Source organism: Plutella xylostella, chromosome 10 (genome assembly GCF_932276165.1).
Source record: "Plutella xylostella chromosome 10, ilPluXylo3.1, whole genome shotgun sequence".
Classification (NCBI taxonomy): domain Eukaryota; kingdom Metazoa; phylum Arthropoda; class Insecta; order Lepidoptera; family Plutellidae; genus Plutella; species Plutella xylostella.
The window spans coordinates 3,269,843-3,285,074 of record NC_063990.1 but is presented as its reverse complement, the minus strand read 5'-3'; the positions used below and the strand labels follow the sequence as shown (position 1 = coordinate 3,285,074).

At 36.6% G+C, this 15,232-nt stretch overlaps 1 protein-coding gene across 1 annotated transcript in view; it reads right to left on the bottom strand.

Annotated features, from left to right (window-relative positions):
* Positions 1-12,997, bottom strand: part of LOC105390355 (cerebellar degeneration-related protein 2-like) — a 62,335-nt gene extending 49,338 nt beyond the window's left edge. Inside the window, exon 1 of the mRNA XM_011561646.3 lies at positions 12,765-12,997. Coding sequence (XP_011559948.3) covers positions 12,765-12,840 — 76 coding nt within the window. The 5' untranslated portion in view covers positions 12,841-12,997. The remainder of the gene's footprint in view (positions 1-12,764) is intronic.
* Between the last annotated feature and the right edge of the window lie 2,235 nt (positions 12,998-15,232).

Sequence of the window (15,232 nt, the reverse complement as noted above, 5' to 3'; positions counted from 1 at the left end):
TATTATTGTTTAGGTAACATTATCCTTCGCCGTATGGCTAAAATTAGGCTTCTTGTGAAGGGTGCAGTGCATAAACGGAACGGTGTCGAATGCCATAGCGTCCATAACATAGTGCGTCACTGCAATCGATCACCCGGACCAGTTGGTGTATCGAATTACTTGAGAGATGCATTACTCGAGTCTTATATCCCTAGTACCTACTAAAAATATTTAAATAAGTAAACATCTAACGAAAAACTAAGCTTTGGAGCTCTGCCCACTATCTCGTTAATTCTCGATGCACTAATAAATGTAGGTACCTACAGATTACAAGTGTACAACAGCTCTCGTTCGTTCGTTCGTGTCAACATGCTAGAGTTACCCTCCAAAGACAGTGATGACGAACACATACCAAAAACTTTAAGAAAAATCATTTTAGCAGGCAGTATAGTCAAACGAGTGAGATCTGCTGGCGTGTGTAGTGTTTCCATCTTCAGTGAGAACGAGAACCTTAGCCTCTATGACCGCTGCGAGGTGTAGAACCACATTCCTCACTACTTTTTTCCAACTTATGGCGTCCGGCGATTATGAAAATTATAGCTGTTATGTGTGAGTGTGACGGAGAAATCTTGAAAAATGTTTATATGTGTAGGTAATATGTATTATGGAAACTACTTAGAGACTATGTGTTAAGTGTGAGCTACTTTTATTTGTTTACATGCCTTCGGCGGTTATTCTTCTCATTGGTAGCAAATGTTTTTTACTATTTTACCTACTTTATGTAGATATATAGATAAATTGTGCCTTTTAAAATAAATATATAAACATAAGATGTATTTGTAAATATTAGGTTATGTTACTAGTATGCAAACATAAATTTAGTAATTAACTAAGAGTTTAGACACTTGTCTCCTTACCTTCAGGGTTGACTGGAAGAGATCGCGATAAGTCCGCCCTTGTATACTAGTTAAGTTTGATTCTCTTCATCTTTTATTGTACCTAAGTACATATGTATTTTGTATACATATATATATATATATAATAAAGTGTTACATAAATATATATGAGAGCTTCTCCGCGCAAAAGCTTATCCCGTGGAATTTGTAAAATAAATCCCTATAAGTATTCTGCATAAAGAACATCGTATTTGTAAACTGCCAAAAAATACATTCAGATTGTTCTCTTCTCTATGACAAACTAACAAAGTCACTAATTAATAATACTTCCCAAGAATTTGCCCACTGAAAAACCTAAAACCGAGATTTGCGATAAGATTAAAACATATTACCGGAACATATATTTTGCATTTTATCCATAGCTTAAAGACCTCACGACTGTTTCATATCAACCACTTTTTATGCTTGATTTAAATTATTCAGGAGAATCTAAGAATCGTAGTCACATTGTATTTAAATGTTGGTGATGATGGATCTCCTTCGGCTTATGTTAATTCACACTGTCGACATGACCCAGTTACATGAAACGATCTATTTTATTTAACATCTGTTATTGTTTCTAGTTCTAGTGTTAGACAGTTATAGTCTTTGTTTATTGAGGTGTCGGCATAATAATAGGAGGTTTCAGCTAAACATGACTAGAAACATTGAAGAGGCACTGGAGGGTTACTCTATACTGACGAAAAACGAACGAACGAGAGCTGACGGAGATAGAGTCGTGGCTCGCGCAGTAGCGCTCAGAAACTTCGTTTATGTAGTAGATATCCTCCATAGATTACGCGTTTCCTCCAATAGCAAAGCGTTTGTTTTCTAACTAACTATACAATGTTTACAATCAGGTGTGAATGGATGGTATGCAAACGGCCGGCGTCCAGTTAGTGGCAAGTAGGTATGAACCTTACTTGTTCTGCGTGGGTCTATTTCTGTAAAAAACCTTCAGAATCTCGCCTACGTGTGAACCGCGTTGTCCTCACAATTACAACACTTGTTTACCACCAGGTAGGTGCACCTACCTGGTGGTAAACCATAGAGATTTGAGAGATAGGTGCATGGGTAATATATGACTGAGTGAATTAGTTATGAGAACTTGTGGTTGTATTGCGTATTTGTAGGTGCCAGATATATCATTGAGTAATGTGTATTAAGGCATCAATACTAGAATTCATGATGACATAGCATGAGCAGTGTTTGTCAAGAATGAAATAAAGTATTAAGTACCTAATAGATACCTAATTAGTAATTACCTATAGAGAAATATTAAATACCTACTTACTTACCTAAGAGATATAACTACTTAGTTAGGTTCTTTCAATTTAGGGCCCCTTCTATCGTCTTAAAAGTAGGTAAGCATATAAGTACATAATTACCTACTATTTATGTGATGATATGATCCTAACAAATTGAACTTGAAAGCTGTAAAGCCCTAAACATTGACGGGTGATTTAGTTATACAAATCACACTTCTTGAAGTAGGTTGATAACCAGTCATAGAGGTAGGTACCATAATAGTAAAATAGCAAGTCAACAGTCAATTCATCCATCTATAAAGATAGTGGTGAAGTGGGAAAGGTAGCTTTCTTGTTTAGAAAGTCAAGTTCGGGTGATTATCCCGTCGATATTGTGTCGGGCGACACACTTACCTACTGCATCGACGATCGGACAGTCATCATCGCAGATAGAAAACTTCATAATTCCTACTTACTTAGATACAGTCAGCAAGAGGTATAAGTATGCCACTCTAGTGCAAAAAGTTGAAACTTGCTTACATTTTGGTAAAAACATAAATATTAGGTAGGTCTTTACATTTTGTACCTAAGTAAAGAAATATTAGGTCTTACTTACAAACAATCTCTGCAGGCAATGTATTTTTGATGTCATGATCACCCGTTATGATTATATGCCGCACCTAAGTGAAAAGATATACAACGTAGGTAGGTACTATGTAAGTATATCTTTTGCTGACTGTACTTGCCTAACGGCGGCGCAGCGTTCGATGCGCATTTATTGTTCTGAGATATCAAAACTCATTATCGTCTTTTGTTTTCTGAGCTTCGCCTCTAATGATAATGATGAGCACTGATGAGGCTACCTACTTAGTTATATCTTATGGTATGGTCTAGTAAAATCGTGAGTCTGTATCAACTGACTCGACAGTCCTTTTTTTGGAGAGTTTGATTATACCACGATGTTCTTCCTTCGAGAAAACATTACACAACGGAGACACATATGCAAGAACAATTTTTTTTTTTCAAATTAAACAATAAAAATCAACTCCGGTCGGGAGATCGAAGGGTCTCGGGAACCACGGCTACTTAGTCAACTAGATACCTAGAGTGTAGTTTCTTTGAAAATTTCAAAGCTGAGTGCATCTAGGTGGACAATAAAATACGAACCGAATAAAATTGTTGATGAAGATGTCTGCATTTTAGATAGTCACCATCAGGCAATCAAAGAAAATGACATGCAGGTGCCATGATTATTCCAAACTATGTACGTATCGTAACATATTATTACTTCTACTTTATACTAATCTACGTCTTATACGTAGGATGGATATTTCATATTATTAGGAATGATTTATAAGGAAGTTCAATACTTGATTCTTAGGTAAAAGTCTTGTTATTCCGTATCAGATATCTTCCTCGATCAAAGTTCACTGCAGGTTGATCGATTAGAGCTTTCGATATGATTCGTGTCAGGAAGCTTACGTGATATAAATAATATTGTATTGAATAGACAGTAGACACACAAAATTACACAAAACTAGCATTTCCGTGTGATAGCTACAGGTATGTTACACAGTTACAGGTTTTGGTGAAATACCTAAGTGCCAAGTATTTATAAGATATTTTTTTTACAATAATTTCAAAAATTATTAGCTAAAAATAAACCATCAAAACAAAACAAAGCTAAGTAGGTAGCTAACGTAATATAAAAATGCCACTTAGGATTGACATGAGATTATAAAATCTTAAGTTTAGTTTTCAACTTTTCACTGTACTTGTGTAAAACAAAAGATGTTATTCTATTATGATGATATAATTAAACGTATTGTCCCCTCAAAGCTTCCCACGGGTTCATAAATTATCACCTAGTTAAGGTTCACACCGCTTAATGTTGACTAATGTGCTCACATTATGCATGTAACTTGATAGCACCCTTAAATATCTTGGGAAACCACATAATGTGTGCTTGTCATTACGAAATACCAACATAATTACCTGTTCATTTACTCAATTGTGTTATACGAACGCAAATTTGGCGTGAAAAATATTAATCAATAAGTAATTGAAACGTTTTTACGAGCGCGTGTGAAATTGTACATGTAAATAATTATAGGTTTGTCTGTAGCTGCTGTAAAACCAAACAGCACCGAGTGAGCTAGGTTACATTATATTGCAACTATGTGCTAAATATGCACATAAGTGTGGGCCAAGTAAAAGGAACATAATAGCATAACTTATAATTATGTGGTAGATGTCTTGCTAGTTCTTGTGTATATTGTACTATATCGTTAAATGTAAATGTTTTCGCGAGGATTGTAAGAATGTAGGTTTAAAATACCTTCCCCGCAAGCTTTCAGAAGCTCTGTGAATCTATTCTTCACCGAAATTGTTACAACGTTATAAAACATTCTCATGTTCCATTACCTATATGGGTCCAATAGCATAGCTGTGTGGTATCGTTAAATTATCAGCATCACAGATCCTAACCATTCATAAATTTAGGGCCGTCAAAACTGAAATTTACCTCCAGAATCATGATGATAAATCAGTGATAAACGTATAAACATGTCGGTAGTGGCATAAATCCATGACTTGACCAGATACAGCTTCACATTTTACAAGTGTGTCATTTCATAGTTAACTGTGCTCGTGTGTAAACGAAGTGCTGACCTTAAAGCTACTTTTGTAATAGAAAGTGTTGATTCACTACGTTAACTCGATCCAGCTTCCTCTTCGTACCTATTTACTAAACATCGACAGATAAGTAGTTAACACGGCTTGAACATGTACATTATGTACAATCTACCATGCAGATATCTCACACCCTAAAAGTAAGAAATAATTTAATGTTGAGATCAATGTGACATTTTTAAAAATTAAATAAGTACCTACCTATTTGTTTTAAAACATATCAAAAGCATGAAGATGGTACCAACTTTAAAAATGAATATAGTAGCAGGTAGGCCATCTTAGCAGGTAGTCTAGTCTAGTAGGTACCCTATCCATCTTCATCATCATCAAAACCCATCACATCACGACCACGAGGCACGGGTCTCCTTCCTTTCGGCCCTATTCATGGCTCGGCTAGAAGAGTTATTTATTTACAAAAGTATTTTTGTAACTGCGCCTGCAAATTGCTTATTTTTCAACAAATTGCAGAAACACGCGGCTTCATGTAGATGTGGGTAGCTATTGAAGCGAAGCCATGTTTGCTGAATAATCTCGCGAATGAGTGAGCCCAACACTCAATACTTTCCTCAGTAGAATCAAAAGCAGTCTTTTCTTTGCGCTATTATTATGCGAATGCTGTCAGAATTTATAGTCTCTCGAGCCCTTGCATTCCACGACCCGTCTCGGACCTGTTTGCAGTAATGGCCCAACACTACGCAGCCTCGCATCCCGCTGCCCTATGACTAGGTAATTTGCAATCTAGCTTTGCGACCGCATTTGAAACGATTGCGATACAACGGTACACGGAATTGGGTGCTAAGCGGCGAAGGAATAATTGTTGTTTCATAGGCCCTGTTTCTCTTTTGAGTCAATCTTATTAAGCATACCTAGGCTTAAGTTCTGTTTGATGTCGTCAGTTGTTTTAACGACAGACACTTCGTTTGGTAGATTCCTTGTGGCTGCGGCATACCGAGACTTAAGAACATACTAGGTACCTAGTATGGTACCTAGTATGTTCTTATATTTTCCGTAAACCTCCATTTTTTATGACTCCTGACTAGTCCTGATGATATTCTAATCTATTCTCTGTGGGGGTGTAAGTACCTGCACCTGGCTCTCTCGAGTGGAACCTTTGTGCATATCCCCTAGGTCTAAACTGCCTTCCTAAGCTTGGACCATTTCCCACCACGCTGGTCCACTGCGGGTTGGTGGGTTCACGTACCTAGATGTGCTAAATCTAGATATGCAGGTTTCCATCACCGTAAGAGCGATTGCGTAATTTGGCGTGATACAAACATAGGTATTATTCTAAAAGCTCTTTACAGCTGTCTGTGTTGTAGTTAAGGGTCACTTCACTTGTCCTGGACCACAATGATCCCTGGACATTGACTCGTCACACCAGCCGCGGGCTGCGCTCCACGGAGCACCAACCTTGGGCCCGCACCGGGATCACGTTACACCCTTCCACCCATGGCTCTGTGACTGCGGAACGTAATCTAAGAGCCTTTGAGGCTTTTCTGCTAAAAGATCGCATCGTTCGCAGGAGTACAGTGTTGATGGGAAAAGCTTTTTGAGTAATGCGATGACGACGATATACAGAATGTTGCAAAAAGGGTATACTAAGCCGAAACCTACATGTGCAGCATGTTATATCTAAGCCCGAAACTGAAATCAGAATTAAAAAATTCGGGAAAAAAATAACATTTTCCATAGAAACTTTGTTGGTCACGTGACTTTTTAATATGGAAAATAAATTTTTTTTTTCGCGAATTTCCAATTTCTGATTTCAGTTTCGGGCTTAGATATACCATGCTGCACATGTAGGTTTCGGCTTCGTATACCCTTTTTGCAACACCCTGTATAACGATATTTTAATACGAACTAGATGGAGTGTCAGTGCAGAAGAAACGTAAATTAAATGAAACAAATACGTCTTCCACTGAGCTCTTATTTTGAATTAGTTCGGTTATGACCTGACCACTATAGCAGAGAGAGTAGACAGTCCGCTGCTACGATCTTTGATGTGTGCACACGTTATGCCGTGTAAATGGGCGGCTAAATAATGTACCTATTTAATTATTATATTTCATTTTAATTTAATTTAATACCATTACTAACATAATTTTTAAGTTCATTGTTACTAACAAAATATGGATCAATCAATGATTTATTATTATAAGATTTGTGACTTTATTTAGTGGTTAATAAAATAAAGTAAGTGCCTAACTAAGTACTTATAATTAATTACAAATAGAATTACTAGACAAAAAGACGAACTGAGGTATGGTATGGATGTTGGACGGTCTATCTAAGAGATGATTCGATTACCTACTTAGTAAGAAAGGCTGTACGATAATATCTCGCCCGTAATATATTAGCAGTATATTAGCCAACATGAATCGGTTATTCAAATCTGTCGCTTGAAGGCTGACAGGTGACAAGACTAGCTTTATTCGATACTATATTTGTTCACAGTTTCGAAATAAACCATACCAGACTGGTGAATCTGATGATGCACCATAATCCGTCAGCAGTCTAAAAATAACAAAATTTTAAAAGAGTAAAGTTAAATTACCTATCTTGAGGAACTTTATAAATATAATGTTTTTGTACCTACTTATATTTTTATTCGACTGTGGTTTATGATCTACTCTGACCACAAGATTTGCTATATTCGTCAATCAATGTAACGATTTAAACGATAAGTAGGGACGTGATTTACTTACCTAGTCACATAAGTGATTTGTCTGAGACGCTTGTCGCAACAATTTTAGCCTAAATCAATTTGTGAAACGGTTACGCAAATTGATCACTTCATTTTGAGCTTTATTTCTTGCACAACAACCGCTATTCACATTTACCTCCTCTATGTACAAAATTCAATTTAAACCATGAATATGTAACACTATAATACATTGTATGAAATGTTTGTTTGTTTTTCTTAAATAGCATAATAATGCTATTGAAAGGGTTTTTATGGGTAATAGTTTGGATACTAGTTTTCCTTTTGTGTATCTTACATCGAAAATTTTACGGTCCACGAATAAGGTAAAAAGCTTATTAAAATATATGGTTTACTCAACAAAAGATACGTATCCGCCTCCTTAAGTGCCAACAGTTTAAAATAGGTACTTTACTATTAGTCAGTAGATTTCAAATCCAAAATGTTAGAGCTGAATGAGTTGTTGTTGGTGGTTCTGGATACCACTGCTTTTCTGAGTGTAAAATACCTACATGAAGGTACAAGAAGGAAGGAAAAATATAAAATTATCTCACGCGACGCGGCACTGCGAATTTCGTTGCCTCTCAGAATGTAGGTACAGGCTGACATCTTGCAATTATCTTGTAAACATTACATAAACTTGATTAACCGAATAGGTGGTATAATGTTACCAAAGTTATGATAAAATGTCAGTGGAACTCCACGTAATGGTTCAACGGAGTTTATATTTAACTACTGCCCTGTATGAAAAAATACAATAATTATCGATTTAAGATACCATTTATAATAAATTTATAAGTAAGTACCTACGTGACGAAATTTGCCACAAGCGAAAGGTGGTTGATATTTCTTTTAGTTTAACTATACTACATTTATTCCTAAATGAATGCAGAAGAAAAACGTAAGTAAAGTACCTACCAAGTGCAGCATAGGAACTTAGGTTCAAACAAAAAATAAAATTGTTTTCGTTTTTGGGTTTTCCCACTTGAAACTGCTGCAAAGTTAACGGTGCCGGACTCTAGTTCCATGCATATTTTTGAATTGTCGTGTGAATAAATTAATTGACTGCGTTATTCACGACCATTTCTACTGCATATTTAATAACTATCTACTTGGTGCTAGAGCGCAGAAATAATCGCATTTGCGCGTGAAACGCTAAGATACTACCCTATATAATTATATTTTCCTTATGATCACGTAAGCTAAATTAATTTACCTACTTAACTTATCAAATTTACATAAGTGGGTATGCATTGTTTTCTAGTTGTCTGTTTGGCTATAGGTATCTGGAATTGGACTGTACTTACATCGGCATCGGTGGTTATATTTATATCTGCATATTCTGCATACAGTATGCAGCATACTGTACATGCTTACTACCTAAAGGCATCTAAATCTACTCCTTAGCATGCCTTATATGTGCTAATATTTTTTGTTGCCTTTTGCCAACCTATATTTCCAGTCATATTGCCACCTATACATATTCCTCATCTAAAAATACATTTCCGTATTTATTTTACCTACTTTATGCGTGCCGGAGAAAGTCTAAATCTTACGTGTTGCCTACCCACTTCAATAATCCCGATGCCGATGCTTAATCGATTATACTAATATTTGGACGGTGTAAATTTTATATGCAAATGCATCGCAATCTGCATAATATCCTTCCTATTCTTAAAGTGTTTAGCTTCAGTTGTTATGTTAGATATATTATCTACCATGCCTACCTATTAATTTACTATGTAAATTGAAAAATTGCATAACAACTATACAGGATGTCCACATGAGCATGGATCAAAGAGAAACAAAAAAAACTGAGAGAAAGACCAAACAAAATATTATTGTGCTACTAGCATTGACTTATACATATTAGTACTTAGTACCGACTTAAAATTATTGGCTACTATAGAATATCATTTCCAGCAATTAAATGTTCAAGAAACTCTCTTCTGTTGCAAAATATGTAAGTAAATAAAGAGGCTTATGGTATCCTACTTAAAGTATCAGTTGTAAGGAATGCCGACCCGCCAAAGTAAAGTTTAAGTTAACGGAACTGTTGGTGTTGGACCCACTCGCATCTAATTCTTATTCAAGCGACACAGCTGGCCGCGACTTCCATTCTTCGACACCCGAATATTTTATTATTTAGGTTGTACTTTGAACGTTGATTAGTGTACCTAACATGTTAGTACCTCTACCTACCTACTACATATTTTTAAATTAAATCATAGAAAAAATATTGGAATGGTGAAAAAATGGCACCTTTTATACAGTCAACAAAGTCAGAGAGTTTCTAAATAAATATAAACAGAATTAAAAAAACTAAATTAATAAAAAAGCTATGGTCGGGTTTCCATAATTTTTAGGTAACAGTGCTTTGGTTTGATAAAGATGTCTTTGGTTTAACAAAGATAGCCGGTCAAATGACAAATAAAAACTCTCACCTCTTAAGAATTGCGTCTCTATACGAGCCAAATTAAGCTAACAAAATTAAAATATACTATAAGTACCTACCTACTTATCTTATAGTTACTTCAATTGCATATTTCAAACAATTGAGACATTAATTTCTAATTACCTTTTATATCTTCCTACTACCTACGCTTACGAACCTAACGGACCTACCGACCGACTATTATTTTGTCATTTTGCTTACCTAATTAATTTAAATAAAGTCCGTATACATATATTTTCATAAAGAAAGAACTACCTTGACCGGTGTTCGCCATGCGTGCACGTTAACATATAAATTGTGTAAGAGGTAGAATATTAAATGAATAGAGATTTCACAGATGCTATTCCATAATTCTTATAGTACCGTCAGTTTTATGTTTAATATAATAGGGATCGCTAGCGTGAAGCTTCGTTAGTTTGATATAAGTGGATACACAGACGTTAATTAAGTAATATAAACTTTGTCACAATAATTATACTGTATTTAAAAAAAAAATTACGTTAAATTGAGGCCCTAGAGCTACTGATAGGTATGTACATAATTATCAATTCTTTCCGTTCCATTCAGTGATAAGGATTCGGTCAAATTTAATGATATCTATATCCATATCATAAGAGTTGTTGCCAACTGCAGAAAGGTTAAAGGCCCTTATAATTATTAATTTTAACGCTGTTATCCGTATAACACAAAGTAATGGAGATAAAAAAATATCTTCTTCTAACAACACGTGTGTATTTTTTTATTTATTTTTTTGCGTAACTTTTAGAACAACTGTAGGTATTTATTTTCAAAGATCTAAAACCCAGCCTATAGCTTCACATAAAACATTGTAAAGTGCAGGGAAGGCGCCAGTCTGTTCATTAGTTCTCCATAACCTCATGTTCCACGAGATCACAATTATTGATTGTAAAAACGTTTTCAAGGTTCGGAAAATGGAGTTGATGAAGATGATGATATATAATGACCGCGGAGAATCAGGGGTCAATGACAATGCATGTGCAGCGGAACAAGATGAAAACGTTATCGACCGTGAACGAAATGTGGAAACAATCAACAACAGACTTTATAACTGAAAGTATAAACCACACAGTGGTGTAATACTAGATTTAGCTGCGATATGCTATTACCAAAGTGTGAAAAATCCAACTTGACATGATCATAGAGGTACAGTGAATGCAGCATCTACGGATCATCTTATTAAGAACTGGTCTGACTCAGATAATAAGTGCGTTTTGTTGCGTTTAAAAGTCCTCTAGTGTACTTAACATACACTATAGCACGCAAACCTTATTAAGCTATAATATTTATAAATAAGTAAACAAATTTTAATTATGATAAAATATGATGCAACTGATACCCGAAATCTTAAGATTAATGATCGCACCAAGGTGAACTAATCAGACAATTTTATGACAAGTACTAGTATATTTTTAAATTAACATATACATTGGACATTTTATGGCGATGGCACGTTCAGATGTTGCTTTCTCTAGTAATTGATCAGATTTATTAAATGCCTTGATGTTATTGATGCGGAAACTATCACTTTTGTAACACCTCACAACATTCATACATAATAAGAAGACATTTCATTTACTGAGTATACACATGCCTTATTTATGAAGACATCACATGTCATCAATCGCCGTATTTTGACGGCTTAGCTCTTGAACCTATTGCCATACCTACACCTATTTGCGCTACAAGACGTGCTGATAATTTCAGAACTGCGGAATCGCTCAGGGCCTCTGTCGGAACCCCTAGGTTATACCGAGTAAAAAAATGATTGTTTGAGTGAAAAAAAAGTGACACATTTTTGCCTGTTTTGCTGGCGGTAGCGGAACAAACTGTAGAGCAATTTAATAAATGGAAGATATGTTTTATATCATCTTTATTTTATTTATTTATTTTATAAAACTTATACTATCATTACAGAGTAACCTAATCTTGTTTAATTTGGCCTTGACTTACAGGACCACCCTGTATATACCCTGAGTGTTTTGTATTGCCATTTGATGAAAGAAATTAAGTTTCCTATCCTACAGATTATGTACACTGTCTCATAAATTGGTTTCTTATTGAAAGTGGCGAAAGAAAGCAGTTCCATCTAGTTAATATAATTCTTCTTTCTATACTTGCTAATAAAATCGCTAATTGCTAATAATGTTGATTGAAATGGTTAATAAATAACTTGTTTAAAACGCGTAATATTGTATGACTTGTAGATGACAGATATTTTATCTTGTTAGTACATGTGTACGAGTATCGATTAACAAAATAATTTTAATTTATTGATTTACAACATGTTGATCTATCTATAGCTATTATAATTACGAAGTGCATTTGCATATTATCGGTGAAATTTCTTTATAAGGAACAGAAACCGGACTACAATTTCAATTTGTAGATAGTAATTAGATAAAAACGCATCGCTCCTCGATCTAATAGGTATACTATCGTAACGTTTACGTAAATATTTAATATTTGCATGTCACGATTAAAAACATTTCGCACGCGCCGGGTGCGCGCTACGAAATTTAGTTCAAGTACCCGCAAGTGCGTACGAATCCAATGCATGAAATTGCAACTTTACAATCGTTACTTTCCGACTGCGCTCGATTAACAAACAACAAACATGGCCAAGGATATCCTTTTAGCTCGGACAGCACATTCCGCACGCGTTTACTAACATAATCCCGTTCGTTTCCAACCTTGACTCGATAATTTGGCATCCCGGGAATGCGTAAGTGACTCACCTGAAGCGGTCCAGCATTCGGGGCACTCCTGGCACAGCGTGGACCAGTCGAAGGCGAGGTCCTCGAAGCTCGCCATGGCGTGAGCGCCTGTTAGTCCAGTCCAGTGTGCACCATGCTATAATATCCAGCACTATCACAACACTTCAACACTTATCAGTCGGCGGGTATGCGCGGGTATGCGGCGACAGGCGTGTGGGATGCGCGCGCGCAGGCTAGCGGACAGCGGAGCACTGCGCCGGCGGCGGCGGCGGTGGGACGGCGACCGGCGCCGAACAGGTTGCTTCCTCCACGCCGGGCTCTTTCGATTTCAATGAACCGTTAACAGCTCTCCTGTATCATATCATCACATCACGTAATATTCAGCCTGACCGTTGAGCCATTGTTAAAAGCAGGTATTCGTCCGCGAATGTCAAAACGCACGTTTCCACTGACGTGACGAAACTAGAAATGGCATTTGGAACACTTCGCTTTGTATCACTCGAAGGCACGATGCGTCGACATACTTTAAATTAACTGTGGAATAGATCCATTGTTAATATTTGGATCGTTTCGCTGCGTGACTTGGAGTGTGAGGACCGGTCGTAGCTGTGTGACTGCGGTTGTGGTTGTCCTTATGCGAGCCCACGCACATCCATGACTCCATAGCAAATAAACGCGAGACGGAATTTTCAACGACACCTTTGTCAATATTTAATGTTTCCTATTGTACAAACATGCTCAAACTTTACCTACATAAGAACTTATATATGGAAACATATTTTTAAGGATTTCAATTTTAAAAATATACTTACTCGTGGAGTCTTAGGTCTGTGAGCTCCAGGTAGTTGAGATTGAGACTGTTATAAAAGATCTGACGAAAATCAAAAATCTGTATACATGACTGTCCATAATTTGATAATCTAGCAAATAAAGCTCTCTTCACTATTTACGATCCGATGACTGACAATACAGACAGCATTCCAATTTACATCCATCCATAAACTAGAAGCTCACATAGGCGGTCACTATTGATTGATGCATCGGCATCGTTCTAACATACCTAGCTACCCGCTTTTTCTCATAAGGCTGCCCACGAGGCAGACTATCATGCATTTTATTTATTTTCATGTGAACGTGGCTGCATTAGCCGACGCGTTCTTTTGTTTTAGTCGTTATGAAGAACCAGTTTGCGGGGATATGAAGGCTGTTGTGTAACAAGAGTGTACAGCAGTCCTTGAACTCAGGCCGGTGCGTGTGAAACACTGCACCTTACGCACTACGCAATAAGAACAGTTTTAATAGAATTTTGTGGCAGTTTTGAGGGTTTGTTAGGGTAATAGACGGATAATTAAAATATTTATCTCGAGTACTTATTTAATTGTTATGGTTGGTAGGATACGTCGTAGGATTGTCAGCCATGGGAAAAAAGTTAGTTTTGTTTTGCCTACAAGGTTGCTGGAAGGAAGCTGGTTGGCGCCAGCACTAGCTATACTAGTAAACTAATTAGGTAGCACTATTTAGTTATCTGTGCTAATAGTAAGGTAGGATAGGTAGGTGGATGTTGTGCCGAATAACCCGGCTTTGGTTCCGGGCTGGGGTAAAAAGAATTTAAGATATTTGCTCTGGCTCTGTCCTATTGCAATGGGACTAACAATAAGATACGCCGGAGGAAACTAGGTGAATCGATGCACAATAGTCAATGCGTGAGTGTTTATGAATGTTTTTATATTAACTTTCTTATACGAATGCCTGACTAGTGGTGGACTCGCGGTAGCAGAGATGTGGGCAACCTATTGAGACAGATGCACTAAAGGAATACATAAATTTACGTAAGGAAATGTTATAAGACCTTGATATTTTTTATGTTATTTTAAGCGGTTGGACAAGTTTTATTAATGCATTTGCATTTGTAATTAAATACTTAATATAAATATTATTTATATCACAATCTGATTTTAAGGAGCATCGTAGGTAACTACCTACAGAACACCGGAGGGAAAAGGGTGCACGAAAGTAGCACCTCCCGACTAACTAAGTACTTTTGATATACTTAACACTTTCCATTTCAGAATATCATCATCATCATCACGACCCATTACGTCCCCACTGCTGGGGCACGGGTCTCCTTCCAATGAAGGAAGGGTTTAGGCCTAGTCCACCACGCTGGCCAAGTGCGGGTTGGTGGACCCCAACACAAGCAAGCTTGTGCTGAGAGAGTTTCAGAATATACTTACTTTATTTTATTTTCTAACGACCACTACAGCAGATGTTAACAATTACATCCGTTACCTTAGTTCTCCGAAGGATGGCCGCATTTCTCTCACGAATCATCAGAGAAAACTCAAGCAAAGCTCTCACCTTAGCACGTTGAGCGATTTTAAATCGGATGGCCGGACCAGCCGACATTTCCCATGTTTCCGCACTAAGCATTTCTCGTTCTGCATTAAACGTTATTTTAATAATTGGAGCTTAGAACCAAACTAAACGGT